This window comes from Protopterus annectens, chromosome 1.part0 (assembly GCF_019279795.1).
Source record: "Protopterus annectens isolate FY-2018-M chromosome 1.part0, PAN1.0, whole genome shotgun sequence".
In the NCBI taxonomy this organism is placed as follows: Eukaryota; Metazoa; Chordata; order Ceratodontiformes; family Protopteridae; genus Protopterus; species Protopterus annectens.
In genome coordinates this window covers 1,984,850,354-1,984,867,651 of record NC_056725.1, presented here as the reverse complement: position 1 = coordinate 1,984,867,651, position 17,298 = coordinate 1,984,850,354, and the positions used below count along the sequence as shown (strand labels likewise).

The window sequence follows — 17,298 nt, the reverse complement described above, 5'->3', positions numbered from 1 at the left end:
CACCATCATACTAGGTGACTTCAATTACCCTAATATAGACTGGGAACACTACTCAAGCCCAAACACCCTAGCCCAAAAGTTCCTGGAATTCATAAACTCAAATGCCATGGAACAACTAGTCACCATCCCCACAAGAGGAGAAAACATACTTGATCTCATCATCACGAACATGGGAGCACAATGTTCAACACCGAAGTATACCCCTCACTGGTGAGATCAGATCACAAACTAATCTCGCTGGAGGTCCTCATCCCACCCCCACCTGAAATAAAAAAGACCACAGTAAAGAACTTCTCGAAAGCCGACTTCACACTTCTAAAGACTAGTGTGGTCTCCTTTAAGGCCCCCGAGCCGACGGAAAACAATACTCAAGCCGCTGAATCACTTACAAATGCCTTCTACCAGCACCTGCAGGACTGCATGGATAAGGCAATCCCAAGCAAAACAAAGACTCTTTGTACCAAAGGTAAGCGTCCACTCTGGTGGACCCCAGCCATAAACAAACTCTACAACAAAAGGAGGAAGCTACTACAAGATAGAGCAAAATCCTTAAAAGGTAAGACACCCTTGATCACTATAAGTAAAAAACTAAGAGCTCTCATAAAATCATCCAAAGCAAATTTTGAGAGAAAAATAGCTAAAGACTCAAAAGACAATCATAAGGCCTTCTTTAGCTATGTTAGAAACCTGGGAGGAAACTCCCAGATATGCTCAGAACTAGTTCAAAATGATGTGAAGATTACTGATCCTACAGACATTGCCAACATACTGGCTGACAGGTTCAGTGCAAACTTCTCCCCTCCCCCAAAAGGAGAGATATCTATACCAAGCGATTGCAGCCCCCAAACATCTCCAACGCCCAAGTGAGAACTGCTCTCTCCAAAGCAAAAACACAGCATCCATGGGACCTGATGGTGTCCCGGCTGTGTGCTCCACGAACTCAACGAGGAATTAAACCCACAGCTAGGACAGCTGTTTAATCATAGTCTTACCTCTGGATACGCACCCAGGAGTGGCGCACTGCAACTGTGGTCCCACTTCACAAAGGCGGTGCCTCCACCGACCCTGGAAATTACCGGCCCATTAGCTTGACAAGCCTTATCTGCAAAGCCATGGAGAGGATCATAATGGACCTCATAAATAAAGACATAGGGAATTTGCAGACTTTGGATCCATCCCAGTTTGGCTTTGTCAAAGGCAGATCATGCCTTCTAAACTTGGTTGACTTTTTGAAACAGTCACCAAAGCCATTGATGAGGAAAGGCAGTCCATACAGCCTACCTTGATCTGGCGAAGGCCTTTGATACAATACCCCACTCGGGTATCATTGAAAAACTCATCAGCTTAAATGTTAACCCATACATCACAAGATGGGTTGCAAACTGGCTGAGTGACAGAACCCACAGGGTCAGAGTTGCTGGCGCCATGTCAGACTCAAAGCCTGTCACAAGTGGTGTACCACAGGGCTCAGTCCTGGGCCCACTCTTGTTTGGCATCTACTTTTCCGAAGTACAAGCAAACACAGGAGGGTTATGGCTGACAAAGTTTGCAGATGACTGCAAACTGGCGCCATAGTAGAAAACACATCTGACACAGATATCCTTCAGAAGGGTCTCACAGAAACGGATAACTGGTGCCAGAGCCATGGCCTAAAGTTAAATGCCAAAAATGCATAGTCATACCCTTCGGGAAAAACAAGGTTACCCCTAGCTACCAAATAGGTGGCAATCCACTGAGTACAGAAGAAGTTATCAGGGACCTGGGGACCCAGGTTGATAGTAGTCTGTCATTCGACACCCATGTAGCTAAAGTAGTTAGGAAGACCTTCTACATTGCCCACCTTATCATGAAGGGATTCTCATCTAGATCAAGGGAGGTCATAGTCTCCCTATACTCATCACTCATCAGACCAATGATTGAGTACAATGCCCCATTCGGAATGTATCTGACCCGACACTTGCAGCAGCTGGAGAGGCCACAAAGTTCCTCACCAAAAGGATAAAGGGTCTCAAACATCTGTCCTATGCTGCCCGACTGAAAGAACTCCAGCTCTATTCAGTCGCCACGCTTGCTCAGAGGTGACCTTTGCCTAACATACAAGGCCATGTCAAACCCAGATTTGATGAATATGCTTCACCTCAAAAATCTAGATCCGTCAGAGCCACAAGGGCGGAGACTTAAACCTCGACACGGCTATTAATAGGGCGTGCTGGAGGGATAGATTCATCACCCAAAGACTCCCTATGCTGTGGAATAAAATCCCGGTATATGTGAGGCAGAGCACCTCGCTGGCCTTGTTCAAGAGAAATCTTGACCAATGGATGGGAGATCGCAGATATACCCCAGGGATTACCTCAGTGTCACTGCTCAACAGAGGCACAGCAAAATAATGGGTATAGTTCCCCATACTAAAGGGGTGGCGTAAGCCACAAAACTATGGGCTAGGCTTGTAAATGCCCTCGGGCAGATAGCCTAGTATGAACCTATGAACCTATGAACCTATAGGCTAAGGTTGACCAATAAGGCAACGCTACTCAGTGTGCAACTGAGTTGCTTCTAGAGAAGCAAAAAAATCTTAGAAGTGTTTCCATACAGGGCATTGCTAAACATCTCTGTGTGAAGAGCAGCACTGAGCAAATGCAAAGCTTAAATATGAGCAACAGGGCCATGTTTTAAGCTAACTACCAGTTAGGAAAGCACACAATCAGCCTGCCATCAGCAATCCCCAACTCTGACAGGATAGATCAGCACACTTCTGCCACAAAGGTGCAGAAAAACACTTTTTTAATACAGAATAATTGGTTTGGAGACCAAGTGTAACAAGACCACACAAACTGCATACAGCAGACCTACAACTAACAGATAAAATGTAATACAGTGCAATTAACTATTAAAACAGTAGTAGACAGTACAGTTTTTCAAAACTACTAAAGTATAGTCACAGTATATAAGAAAAGTGCAAAAAATACTTTGATCCCTTTTTTATGTTTCATAGCTCAGATAGACGAGGTAAACACCTACTGCCACTAGATGAATAATCCCAGCCCTCTTAATGTAAAACCAGAATAAAGGAGTGTCTAAAGTGAAATGCTACCACAAACAAACTTAAAAGATATGAAATACTACCACAAACAAATTTAAAGATACTGATACAGTATTGTACTTTAAACAGCTTATAAGAATGTGATTATTCAAGAAAAATACTTTGCTTTGTATAAATGAGCCAAGGGCCACTCAATTGTACAGAATATGTAACAGCACTAAAAACAAGATAAGCTGATTAATAAGCCCTCCAGCCAATAAACCTACATTCAGAAATCTCAAGTGTTTCCCCAGCCTAAAGAGACCAGGCTACCTACCATTGCACTAGGTGTAAAATCCACTGACCTCTTGATGTAAAAACAAGTGCTTGCTAGAGTATAGAAATGTGCTACTTTATCAAACAGCTAGCTACATAGCTCTCAAACCTCCATCTCCAAATGAGGAACACAACCTCTTATAATGTGGAACAAATGGGCAAAATGTGAAACACTTACTCACAGCTTACTAACAACTTCACTTAGGAAGTTCATAGGATGGTTAAAATGTGGTATTTTTACATATAAAAATGTATCTTGATGAATTAATATGATTCTGTTCTCTTTACCATGGATATCAGTTAAAAAAATTCCTAACACTGAATGTGTGACAGATGATTTCAGTGTGGAACTTTGAGGAACATGAACATTATAGGACCTCAAATGAGGAACGTTCCTCATAATGAGGTACACTTGAGAGGTATGGCTAGCTAAATAATGAATTCAGAACAAGTAAATCAGTAGAACGATGAGAGGCAAAATGCACTTTTTCGATATAAGCACAAGGAAAGGCAGGTAAATAATTCAAGATGTCAACAGCAGTGTAGAAAGGAGGAGCTTATTAAGCTCAAGTTGGGTGGGCAGCTTAAAAACAACAGATTTTAAAAGCAGATCAACGAAGAGGAGGATGGTTGTGAAAAACTAGCAGGGAATCACCAGCAGTGCTTTTAGTTTATGCAGACTTGAAATCTTCAGAAAATTACAAAGGCCCGGAAATTCACTGTGTATTTAAGTATCACTCAAGAAACTATTTAATCAATAAAGAAAAACCTTTTTGTGAAATGTGCAGGCTAGATAATTTAAGTGTCTGTCTCTCAAATAAAACAAAAACACCAGGGCAAGCAGATTTAGAACAGAAAGCAGCTCTATCACTCAAAGACAAAAAATATAGGTTTACTGCCCTCACTCAGCATGGAGCCACCAGCAGTACTTTAGTTTATGCAGTTTATGCAGGTTTGAACTCTCTTCAGAAAATGACAAAGGCCCAGAAATTCACTGCATATTTAAGTATCAGCCAAGAAACAATTTAACCAGTAAAAGGACATGTGAAATGTGCAGCCAAGGGCATTTAAGTGTCTATCTTTCACGCAGAACAAAACACCAGACTAAGATTTCTTAAAACAGAAAACAAAATGGAGCAGGTAAAACAGAAAGCTTTATAACTCACAGTCACTCACAGACAAAAATATAGGGTTACTTTCCTCTCACAACAGGGAATCACCAGCAGTGCTTTAGTTCATGCAGGCTTGAAATCTTTTCAGAAAAAGAGGAAGGCCCAGAAATTCACTGTGTAAAACAAAAAAACCAGGCCAAGCAGATTTCGTAAAACAGAAAAAATGAAGCAGGTAAAATAGAAATCAGCTGTATCACTCACAGACAGAGGAGGATTTATACTCAATAATGGGTCTTCAGTAATGCCTTGCAACTTTTTTTCTAAAAACACCATAGCATGTATATAGTTACATTGTACAACAGAATTGTAATCCCATAAGAAATTACCATACAACTTTTTGTAATCAGTCTCCATGTCGTTCTCTAGTACACAATATAAAGCTATATATTTTTGCTAGTAATGAAGCCACCAGCCAAGTAGGCAAGGGCTTGTATTTGCCAAAGTCAAATGTTGCCAAAGTTCTACACTCTTTTGTTTTCTTTGAGTTGAATCTAAAATATTCCCAAACACTTTTTAAATTCTGTTACCTAACAGGGCTTGTTTATTAAATTTTCCATGGAAAAAGTATAATGCTTTATGGTCCAGAATACTAAAAGGAAGCAGTTTATATTCACATAAGGACCAAGTATCAGTCTAAGCAAAGTAATCAATGTTAGTAGCAAAAGATCCCCTGATATAAATGTCCTACTCTAGGCCCCAGTTTAAGTTTTCCTTTCTGAAAACCTTCCAAAATCATTTAACAGCATTATTAACCTTCCCAGTATGTTTTCATAAGAGTCAATTTAGAACACCAACAATGGTAATAGGCAAGGAGACTAGAATGTATAGCTGCAGGGACCTAAATAAAATTTTACACTGATTTTTGTAACAGTAGGGGCATATAGAGAAATAAACCAAAAATACACCAAAAGAACCACAGAAATCACAGACAAGAAAATGCCCTGGAAGGGGGACTATGATATCCAATAATTTCAATTTTTTTATGTAACATTGAAATGCCACAACATAGGTCTTTCCCAAAAGACCAGTAAACATTATCACCCAAACAACTGATACTTGTTGTTATTGTGTTTCAATTAATAATGTGATATCAAGCAAACATATTATACCAGTAGGAAAAAGTTTACATTTTCTAAAATTATGGGACATCTGTATTCATTTATAAGGCTGTTAACTCTGAGACAGCATACTTGTATATTATCCCGTTCCCTGTTTTTTTTGCAATATTTTTCATCCTGTTTTAACTTTCATTTTCTAACGTATTCCCCTGTGGTATTAGTAGTATTAATATTATCATCAGTGGCATGTTCTTCAGTACATTCACTATTACCAGTATTTTCCATTTTCGTCAACAGTACCAGCAACACTATGAGTAGATTGTTCATCAATATCACTTTCAGAGCTAACAGCTCTGAAGGGAATATTGATGAACACAGATGTAGAACTCTCAGGTGGTATTGAAGCAGTAGTGGCCAAGTTTGATTTATCAGGGTGTTGAACCTGGGGACAGTTGAACCAAAAGTGGTCCATTCCCCTTACATTTCTTCCAGTTTTGCAGAGTATGGCTTACTTCCCCACAATGAGGGCATATCCTTTTAGTATAATTTTTGAATTAAATGATCAGGAGAGCCACAAAAACATGTTTTAGGTTGCCCTGGATAGAGAACATAAGCTTTTGACCCATAAATATGAACATCACAAGGAATTTGAACAAAATTTTCCTGTAACATTTTTAATATTATTCATAACTCCTATACACCAGTCTAAATGTTGTTATCATCATGTGTTTTTTAACCTCAAAACAGAATGGTAAAGAGAAGAAAAGAACATATTAACTTGTTCAGCTTGAATATGAGATGTACAAAACTTTGGTTGAATATTCATACTGATAAAGAAATAATTAGTCTATGGATGGCACAGTCTTTAAGTCATATTTCATAAGAAAAAGCTCAGCAAGTACAGACGTTTCAAAAGTTACATTGCAAAAAGGCTCTTTTCCTACATGGATAAAGGTTCCTATATCTTTACCAGAATGGAGGTACAAAGTAATTGCGTTTCTGTCAGGTTGACCTACTGTTTTTGGGAGAGGCTCCTTAGCAGAACCCCTTTCTGCTTTTTTAGAATACAGACTTTCTTGTCTTTTTGCAGATGGTCAGAGCTAGAGTGAAAGAATCTCCACAATTTGTACATTTATTACAAGACTTGCATTTGGAACCACTTTGACATATGCACCCATTAGGAGTCACAACCCTTTACATTAACGTCCTTCATTGGACAGGACTTCAAGTATTACATTAATGGTTAACTAAAGTGAATATGTATGACTCATATTTCAGTGATTTTTGATTAGTTTCACATGATGTGTAAGCTAAAATATGTTTGATATTGACAGTCATTGATTTCTTTAGCTAAAGGGTATTGGTATAGGTATATCTTTTGCATCAATATAGTCAGACTTTTTTGTGGAACACTTGGAAGACAAATTTATGTATGGCTCCAGCCATAATAGATTAATTCATATTTAATTAATATTAATTATTTTAAAGAAATGTATTTGTAGATTTTAGGTGACTTTTGATATATTACATATTTGCTGCATCTTCACTGAAAAAGTTACGTGATTTGCACAGTGTCTCTCTCTCTCTATATATATGCTTGTGTATATACATGCACACATATATTTAAAGTATTTATGTTTACTGAGAGTATTTGAACATTTAAACAGTTTAAGAGTTTTAACATAGACAGTGTATCTTCTTAAAAGAATAATGCACTGATGCCTCAAAAAAATTCTGGAGAGTGTTATCTTGTTTCCCCTGAAGCCCAAAATAAAGAAGTTATGTACTCACCATAACGTTCCATGTTTGTAGTCCATCTCGCCTACTTTCTTGCTAGATGGGTTCGGAGCCGATATTCGGCTCTGACTCGACTGATACTAAAGCTTGAGAGCTTTTACTGGCTCGAGGCTAGCCCCTATCCCATGGTGCCTCACGGCAATTTCCCAGACCTAGTTTGCAAGAAAGCAATAAGTATCTATCATGTAAGAAATATCAGAGCTGCATAAGTACAGACAAGGGATTTAAAATATAATCCATACCAGGTGGACAACAAATGAGAACCAGGTCAGACAGCACCAGTATAGTCCACCAGATCCCCCAGAAACAGGAAGGGGGTTGGAGGGAGGGATGCAAGAATGTAGGCGAGATGGACTACAAACATGGAACGTTATGGTTAGTACTTAATTTCTTTATGTTATGTAGTCCTATCTCACCGTAATTCTTGCTGGATGGGACAGAGTCCCTAGCACCTGTATCCCGGGTAGCACAAGCAAAGAGACTCTTCAGCACAGTGGACCCAAAGGAAGACCTGTCCTGGGAGGCCAAATCCAGTTTGTAATGAGTATGTGGTCTTGCCCAAGTAGCTGCTGTGCATATAGTATCAATTGGGAGCCTAGCTCTAAAGCACATGAAGTGGATGCAGCTCTAGTAGAATGGCCTTTGACTTTGATGGGTAATTGTTTGCCAACTGATTAATAAGCAAAGGAAAGGCAATCTGAAAGCCATTTTGAAAGAGTAACCTTGGAAACAGGGAAGCCCTTCTTCTTGTCAGAAAAGTAAACAAATAATTGATCAGATTTTCTGAATTTTTTAGTCCTGTGTAAATAAAATCTGAGAATTCTGTGAACGTCTAACTGGTGTAGTCTATACTCAGATTTATTAGAGTGGTTTGGAAAAAACACAATGGTATTATTCAGATTGTGCTCTGAGCATACCTTGGGAAGAAAGAAAGGGTTTGTCCTGAGTGAGACTCTGTCCTTGTGAAAAATAATATAAGGAGATTGAATAGTAAGAGCTTGCAGTTCTGAGACTCTCCTAGCAGATGTTATGGCTACTAAGAATAGTGTTTTCCACGACATCAATTTTAGGTCTGATGAAAGAGGATGGCTCAAAGGGTACAGACATCAAAGATGAGAGGACTATGTTTAAGTCCCAGGGTTCTAATGGCTGTTTGGAGGCTTGAGAAAAATAAATCCTTTTAAGAAGGTTTTACACAAGGAGTGTTGCATGACTGGATTTCCCATGAAGCCAAAATGGAAATTAGAAATGGCAGCAAACTGAACTCTAACTGTAGCGGCTGCAGCTCCTTCATGAAAAATTGACACTAGGAATGATAGGATAGACTCTATAGGAGCCATATATGGATCTACGCCCTGGTTTGTAGCCCAAATCGAAAACCTTTTCCATTTGCTGGAGTACAGTTTCTGAGTGGAAGGTTTATGGGATGAAATTATAATGTGTTTGACAGAAGGGGAATAGGGGAATACACCTGGCTATTTGTGGAACTGGAGCAGCCATGCTGTCATTTTGAGGGTGTGGATTGTGGGGTGGACCTGTCCTGATTGATGAATCAGAAGGTATGGAGATGGGTCCAGAATCCATGGTTTCTCCAAAAGGTAGAGCCACAGGAAGGGAAACCAAACTTGTCGAGACCAGTAAGGAGCAATGAGGATCAGGGAACTCCTCAACTGTTTTGCTTTCTGTATTACCTTCAGGATGAGAGGAAAGGGTGGGAAGGCATAAAGAAGTCCTGGGGGTCAATTGTGGACTAGAGCATCCCTGGTTGACATCCCCGGATGGGCAATTAGGGCAAAGTAGCTGCTGCATTTGGTGTTCAGGTGAGTGGCGAATAGGTCACAGCAAGGCTGGCACCATCTGTGAAAGATCTCTTTCGCAACTTTTGGATTCAGGGACCACTCGTGAGGCATCAGAATTGCTCGGCTGTCTTTGTCTGCTATTGCATTTGATTTGCCCAGGATGTGCATTGCTGTCAGGAAGCATTGAGTATCCATCACCCATTTCTAAACTCTTAAGGCCTCTCTGCAAAGCAGGTAAGATTTGGTTCCCCCTTGCTTGTTTATGTACCACACGATGGACATGTTGTCTGACTGAATCACAATTGTCCCGGTGGGAAGGGAGCTGTGAAGTGCTTGCAATGCATACAGCACCGCCCTCATCTCCAGAACATTGATGTGCAAGTGGTTCTCGTGGTTCTTGGACTGTAATTCCCAGATAATGCCCCCTCCTACCCTACCTGGGAAGCGTCCGTGGTCAAAACTGCTTTCTCTTGGGGAGGAACAAGTGGACGACCTAGGAGAAGTAGTTCTGTGTGCAACCACCATGTCAGATCCTTCTTGCAGGTGCTTGTTATAAAAATCTAGTGAGGCAATGGAAGGTCTTGCATCAACCATTGGGCAAATAGCCACTGAAGTATCCTCATGTGTAGACAAGCAAGAGGAACTAATAGGATGGAGGAAGCCATGGTCTCTGCCTAGGACTTGAAGGACTACTCTGGCCTGAACTTTTGGTTGTTTAGCAAGGATATGACTTGACTGCGTAGAGACTCTACTTTTTCTGGTGTTAGTCTTGCTGACATGGTGGTTGGGTCTATTTCTGAGTCTAAGTATACAATGTGCTGTGAAGGAGATAAGGCTGACTTTTTTAGGTTGACAGTGATGTCAATGACTGGCACACAAGGATAGAGTATTGTCCCTGGTTCTGATGAGTTGATGCTTGGTGGTAGCAGTGAGGAGCCAGTTGTCTAGGTATGTAAACACCTGGAATCCTTGACATCTCAGCTGAGCCATAATCACTGCCATGCATTTGGTGAACACTCTGGGGGCTGTAGTGAGAATAAAGGGCAGTGTTCTGAACTGAAAATGACTGGCTCCCAGCCAGAAGCGTGTCTCCTGGAGCACATGTCCATTTTGATGTGGTAGTACGCATCCTGGAGATCGATTGAGCACATCCAATTGTCTTTCCTGATCAAGGGAAATATCGACTGCAGAGTGACCATTCGGAACTTCGATTTCTTTATGTACTTTTTGAGCCTGCTGAGATCTAGGATTGATCTCCAGTCCCCAGTCTTTTTCGGAACTTAAAATAATCGAGAGTAAGTTCTGGATCCTACTTGCTCTGCAGGGACTTCTTGGATGACTCTTTTTTGCAGCAACGAGATGACCTTTGATGTTGCACAGTCTAGTTGGATGGGTGTTACGTCTGGTAGAGACCAGTTTGTTGGGGGTTTAGAAACAAAGGGTATCAGGTAATCTCTGGATATTATGGTGTGTACCCAATGATCTTGTGAGATGGTTAGCAAGGCGCTTGGGTACAGTGATAGATGACCCCCAACTGCCTCCAGAGATGGACAGTTGGGCAACCCCTCAGGGGCGATGGAAGGGACAATCCGAGAAAGTTTCTCTATCTCCCTGGTGTTGCAGACCTCCTCTGCCATGAGGGTGGCATCTTCCATTATATCCTCCCCCTCTACCTCTAGGGGAGGGTTGACCTTATGCCTGAGGGAACCTTTTTGGGATTTACGAACCACATTTTCCCTCCTGTATTACCCTTGGGATAGGGTCTAGATGGGAGGGAGAAAAGGACACCGACGGCAGATAAGGTTTTCCCTTCCTGCTCACACCTAGTCAAAGTCTCTTTCACTTGGGGTCCAAAAAGAGATGAACCATCAAAGGGGACATTAGTGAAGGAAGACTTGAAGGACTCCATGAAATTACAAAGACGCATCCAAGAATGTCTCCTGAGGGATATTCCTGCTGCTGCTGCCCTACTCACTCCATCTGCCGCGTATGATATCAGCATCATGGAGGAGTTAGCTATGGATGTAAGGGTGGAGAGCTGTGCAGAAACCTTGTCCATGGAACCCGAAGCTACTGAACCCTGGAAGGTATCTCCTAACTCTTTCAGGAGATCCCTCCGAAGACGAGTAAAATGGGTAAGGTAATTCAGCGATCTTAGTGTAAATGCCGCTGAAGAAAAGGTACACTTCCCATACCTATCCATCATCCTGGACTCCTTGTTAGGAGAATGGATATTAGAAGATGTTTTGGATAACTCCTTCTTGCTGGCCGCTGCTACCACCATAGCATCAATGGGAACTCCTTTACTAAGAAAAGTCTTTTCCTCAGGTGCTGTCATAAACTTATTTGGCTTCCTCAGAATGGGATACACTGAGTCTGGAGAGGTCCAGGCTTTCCATGATATGACACCCAAGAGTTGGTCATAAGGCAGTGTCACCCAGGAGATGGAAGGTCGGGAACCAAAGGCCTCAAGATACACTGATTCATCCTCAGTGGGATTAGAGGTCTTCCAATCACCCCGCTGTCTAAGGATTTCTAGGATGTCAGAAAAGGGGACATCCTCAGAGGGGGATCTAGGGGACCCTTCTGATTCCTCTAAATCAGTGTCTGACGTGACAGACTCAGGTGAGTCAACATGCTTCCCCTTACACAGCCTCTTCCGATGGAGCTCTCCAGTGGGATAATCTGGTGAGGTCTCGGAAGTGGGGGCACCTCCAATGGGAGCTACTTGGGCCTCTGGTTCCCTATGCTGTGGAGGTGGCAGGGAGGAAGAGGTTGCTGCCTGCTGCTGGTGGGACACAGGTTCCAAAGGTATGGCTTTGGCAGAGGACAAAGCCTTCTCTATAGCTTCAAAAGCCTTTCCCCCTTGCTCCAAAGAAGACCTCCACTCCAAGGAGATGGATGGTCGGCTCCTAGCAAGGGGGAACGGCTCCGAAGCAGAAGTGGGGGCTGAGCTGATTTGAGCCAAGGCTCCGAAAGGGTCTGATGAGAAACCAGCGTGACTGTCCCCCTCAGAGTCAACTCGAGAGCACTGGCTCCCAGATCCCTCAGCTCCAGACTGAGCCACTGAGGATAGAGTAATTGGTTTCGAGGAAACGGGTTGAATCCCTGGAGCCGACGGGTCCATGACAGAAAAACCTGAAGTAATAGGCTCCAAAAGTGAAGTAGTCGGAGGAGGAACAGTGGTAGGTAAGGGGGTCGGCTCCAAAGCCTTTGGGTCTGGAGGGGCCAATTTTCTTGATAGAGCTGGCTCTGAAAGCAACCTCTTCACCACCCGTTCAGTGTCCTCATCTGATAGAGTCCTGGAGGACCAGTAGAGACAGAAGGAGATCTCCTCCTCTCCAAAATAGGACATCTCAAGGTGGGTGACACAGCATCAATGTCCAGTAAAATTTTTGGTGCCGAAGGTTACCTTGGCACCGAGGAGACCGATGGCACTGAAATGGACAAAGTTGAATCGGAGCCAGAACTTCTTGGCTACAATGCTTTGGTCTTTTTCATCGGCTCAGAAGCTGAGGCCGAAGATTTTCTCTTAGAAGATTTTGGAGCTGGCTGACTGAGTTCCAGCTGTTCCTGGAAGGAACTGGTCATAAGACCCCTATCAATAAGTTTTCTCTTCCTGTCATTTAAGACTCTGTTGCTAAATGCATGGCAAAACGTGCAGGGCTCCTGCAAATGGGCTTCACCTAGACAGTGCACACAACTGGTGTGACTGTCTGTAAGAGACATTCTCTGTGAGCATCTATCTCACTTCTTAAACCCTGAAGGGCAATGATCCTTATGCTCGCTATCCTTATCTTTAGACATTTCAAGTACAAGGTATAGGCTAGTTAGATAAACAAGAACAACAATATAAAGTACTAACTACAGACAAAAAGGTAGTACAGAAGACAGAAGTATATAACTTTTTGTTTTTTCAAACATGCACACACAGGGAGGAAAGGCCCTCTAAAAATGGGCACTACGGCCCTCTAACTTAAACGGGCCGTACAGTCCTTGGGGGGGAATAGGGGTTGAAAACTCTCAAAAAACAGTCACACAAGTGAGAAATATTATTAAAGTATGTAAAGGATAGAGAAAGTCAGAGAGAAAGACTAAATTTAGTAAATAAAGTTTTACTTAGCCAATGAGCCAGTAAGACACAACCTCAAAATTTTCACGGCAAACGAGATCTGGGGAATTGCTGTGAGGCACCATGGGATAGGGGCTAGCCTCGAGCCAGTAAAAGCTCTTGAGCTTTAGTATCGGCTCTGAACCCATCCAGCAAGAATTACGACGAGATAGGACTACATACCATGATTTCTTTCCTATAAATAATTATACCACATAGAGCCATTGACTTAAACTGCTAAAGTTAATTTTTTACTTTCAGGGTTGAAGAAGCTTATAGAAGAATGGAAAATCCCAGCTGCATTGTCGTTGATTCTGCTCCATCTAAAGAAGATGTTCTCCAGCACATTCTCTCTTTAATCAGACTTTACTGTGGACTGTAGCATGTGCCATGCTAGGTAACAGTAATCCCATCTTGGCCAATAGTGACTTTGGTTCCTGCATCACTACAACATTGCTATCGTTATAGGACTGCACATATGTCAGGGATCATCTGTACAGCAGTATAAATCAATTCTTTACTTTATTGTCTCATGGAGAATGTTTGCTATCATATAAGTGATTGCTGATTGATATATTGTTATTTAGTATTTTTATTGTGCTTTCTACTTAATAATTAAAAGATCTTGATTCTGAAGCTTCATGTGGCTCATTTGGAATTTAGAATAGCAAAATTAAAAAGTGGCACAGTATGTAATTCTTCTGTTCCGTCCTACGTACCTTGTAGTATATTATTGGCAGAATTCATGAAAGTTATTATATAATGCAAACTTATAGTAGCTACTGATATTAGTCTTCATAGAATTGTGTTACTGAAGGTGAGATTGTGGAATGCAAAAAAATGCAAAATGGCCATCTGGTATGTTGTGCTGTCAAAACGTGCAGTATTTAGAAGGAAGTACATCCATAGCACTGGTTCAGATACATGCCAAGCTTTATGGAGGATATAATGCTGCAGTGGCCCCAGAACTTCACTGGTCCAATTTGCTACTGTGCTATCTGTTCACATACTGATTGGTGCCTTGTAAGGCAAGGCGTGCACCAGACATGTTTGCAGATCCTACATCACTAACTGGTACCATTCCTGCAACTTCACTAGGTGGCTTGTTGCATATATTGTCAGGTTATACAATGTTATGCAAGGTGTGTGGTTCTATGGTAACCCAGTGGTATGCAGAAAAGTTGTATAATATAGCAATAATCCATGAGTGTGTGGGTAAATCCAGCATTACCCACAGCCAGCTGTGGGTTATTGCTATTATACAATGACATTATTTAAGAAAAAAGTTAGTTACTTTTCTTAAATAATGACCTTATATAAGGTCACCGTGCTGCTCTTCTATGTTTTTCCCCAGTATCCTGGGGCTTTCCTGATGTACTGCACATGCGTATGGGACTTTTGTTCCCATGCTTATGCAGTACATCAGTGCTGTGTAAAGGAAGAAAAAAACACAAAATAGAAGCTCACTTCAAAACCACCAGCACCCGTTGCTTCAGTCACCACCAGTGACCTATATTGTCAACGATAGTTATTTAATAATAAGAAATTCAGTTTAAGCAGTGAAAAATGAGTACGACCAATTCTGGTCACAAGCTGTACCACAAATACTTTTATTGTTGAAATTAGTGAGTAAAAATGAACACTTTCATCCCGATAATATGGAACTATGAATTATGAAGTTCTGTTTTATGGGGATAAAGGCGCTCATTTTTATTTATTTATTTTAGTTTAGTTTTGTTTACCGGGAAAATGTCTGACTGGGCAGTGCTGCCAGTTTTCAGTGGAGGCCCAGGGAGAAAAGCTCCATACAGTAATAACATACAATAACAATTATAACTACAATAATAACAAATAAGTAGTAAATAAAATACAGTAATAAGTACAGTACAGTGATAAAACAGGCAGTAAGTAGAGGCAACATATAAACTGGTACACAATAATAAAACACAGACTAAGGAGATAACAACACTTGCATCTTTGGAACTGCAACAGTAGGCACACAGTGATACCCAGTAAACTGTAAGAGTATGCAGCCCTAATAATGCTAATATACATTCTGTCTGCTTTTAGGGTCTGTAAGTACTAAAAGAGATAGCTTAGATGAGAGAGAGTAGGATATGTGTAAAAGGGCTGGTAGTTTTTACCCAGGGCTAGCACAGGAGCAAGTCCATGATAACTTAAGAAGTCTCTTAAAGTCATGTATGTTTTCTAGTGACTGGATTTCTAGAGGAAGTTTATTCAATGTCTTTGCGACATTAGTAGCATAGAGGGAGTTCTCAGAGTTATACTTGCTTTTGGCAATGTCATCTAGTGATTTGCTGGGGCTTCTCAGTAGACGATTACAGGCATAGTGGTGTAGTAGTCCCCATAGGACTTTATGGGCTATAGTAAGTTGGTTGAAAGTTATTAGGTTTAGTAATTCTAGCCAGGATATTCTTTTAAGGGATTGACAATGATGGGATTTATACGATGAGTCAGTGGCAAATTTTGCTATTTTGTTGCAGTAGGTAGTTAGATTATTTAGGTCACTTTTGTTTAGATTGGTTAGTAGTGTGGAGAGTAGTTGGGTTCTTGCAATGGTGATTTTACTTTCAGAGGTTGGGTAATTTCTGCATCTATAGAGGGTACCTAGCTTTTTGTGTACCTTTGTGATGGTTTGAGCTATAGGTTTGTCAAATTTCATATTGTGATCTGTTATTGCTCCTAGAAGTTTAATTTGGGCTGTAGGTGTAATGGGGGTATTGTTGGAGGATGTTATTTTAAATTATGTATTGGGTCAGTAGCCTTTGAGGGATGGAATAACATTAGCTGGGTTTTTGGGGTTAAGTATTGGTTGTGAGTCTGAAAGTAATTTTTCTTTTGCTGAGAAGGATTCTTGGGTGATTTGTTGCAATGTAATTGTTGGAGTGATGGGGCAGAGCATATTAGGGTTGAATCATTGTCGTATTGGACCAGATTGGCATGGAGTGTAGCCTTGTGCAGGCTGTTGGTGAATGTGGTGAAGAGAAGGGGTCCAAGGATGGATCCTTGTGGAAGACCTAAGTTTACAGGAGAAGGGAGAGAGGGTGTTTTCCCATTTAATGGCTTTTTGATGGTTTGACAGAGAGTCTTTGAACCATGATAGTGTGGAGTTGTGAAGTTTGAGTTCAAAGAGTACGGTTAGTAGTTTGGAATGGGAAACTGTGTCAAAAGCTTTGGAGAAGTCTAAGAATATAGAAGAAACAAAATTACCATTGTACCAAAGTACTGTTTTACTCACTGTTCTCAACAATAAAAGTATTCGTGGTACAGCTTGTGACCGGAATTGGTTGTAGTCCTTTTTTCACTGCTTAGACTGGATTTTTATAACTATCATTATGTAACTGTCGTTGGTAGTATAGCTCATTGGTGGTGAGTGAAGTGATGGGTGCTGTGTAAAGGATCAATGGAGAAAGGAAGATCTCTGTTGCTATTTTTGTTTGTTTTTCATTAGAAAAAAAAAACAGGAAACTTTCAATGTATGGGACAGAGAATATAAAAGGCTAATCAGGTGCGTTTCTCTGGTTTTGCATAACGCACCTGATTATCTTTTTATTTTTGTCTGCCCTGTCTCTCGCATTGGTTTGAAGTTTCCAGTTTTGTAAGTTTATTTATATTTTTTAAAAATGAAAGAAAAGTACAATTTTTATCACATATATTAATGGAAGAAAGTCCGGGAGACTGGACCTTTTTCCAGTGCTTTGTGCTCGATTTACAGTGGGAACATTGGTTGGGCTGACCAATCAGCATGCACGTTTTTGAATGTTAATGGCCAGTCATTGTATAATGCAGCATACTTAATAACTGATCTGTTACGCTGTCCTAGACAAATATGCAGAGCACCAGTCATGCTACACAATGAAACAAGAGATACGAGATGGGCATGTCTGTATCTGTGTAACCAGAATATAGGAGGAAAGTAGAGTAAGACATTGAGCATTAAATATATAAGTAGGAGGTGAGAGGGGCATAGCTCTGACATTAG

General features: G+C 41.1%; 1 protein-coding gene across 1 annotated transcript in view; it reads left to right on the top strand.

Moving 5' to 3' along the window:
* Nucleotides 1-13,931, top strand: part of CMPK2 (cytidine/uridine monophosphate kinase 2) — a 391,806-nt gene extending 377,875 nt beyond the window's left edge. The window contains exon 5 of the mRNA XM_044070534.1: nucleotides 13,557-13,931. Within this exon, the coding sequence (XP_043926469.1) occupies nucleotides 13,557-13,677 (121 nt within the window). The 3' untranslated portion in view covers nucleotides 13,678-13,931. The remainder of the gene's footprint in view (nucleotides 1-13,556) is intronic.
* Nucleotides 13,932-17,298: the final 3,367 nt, after the last annotated feature.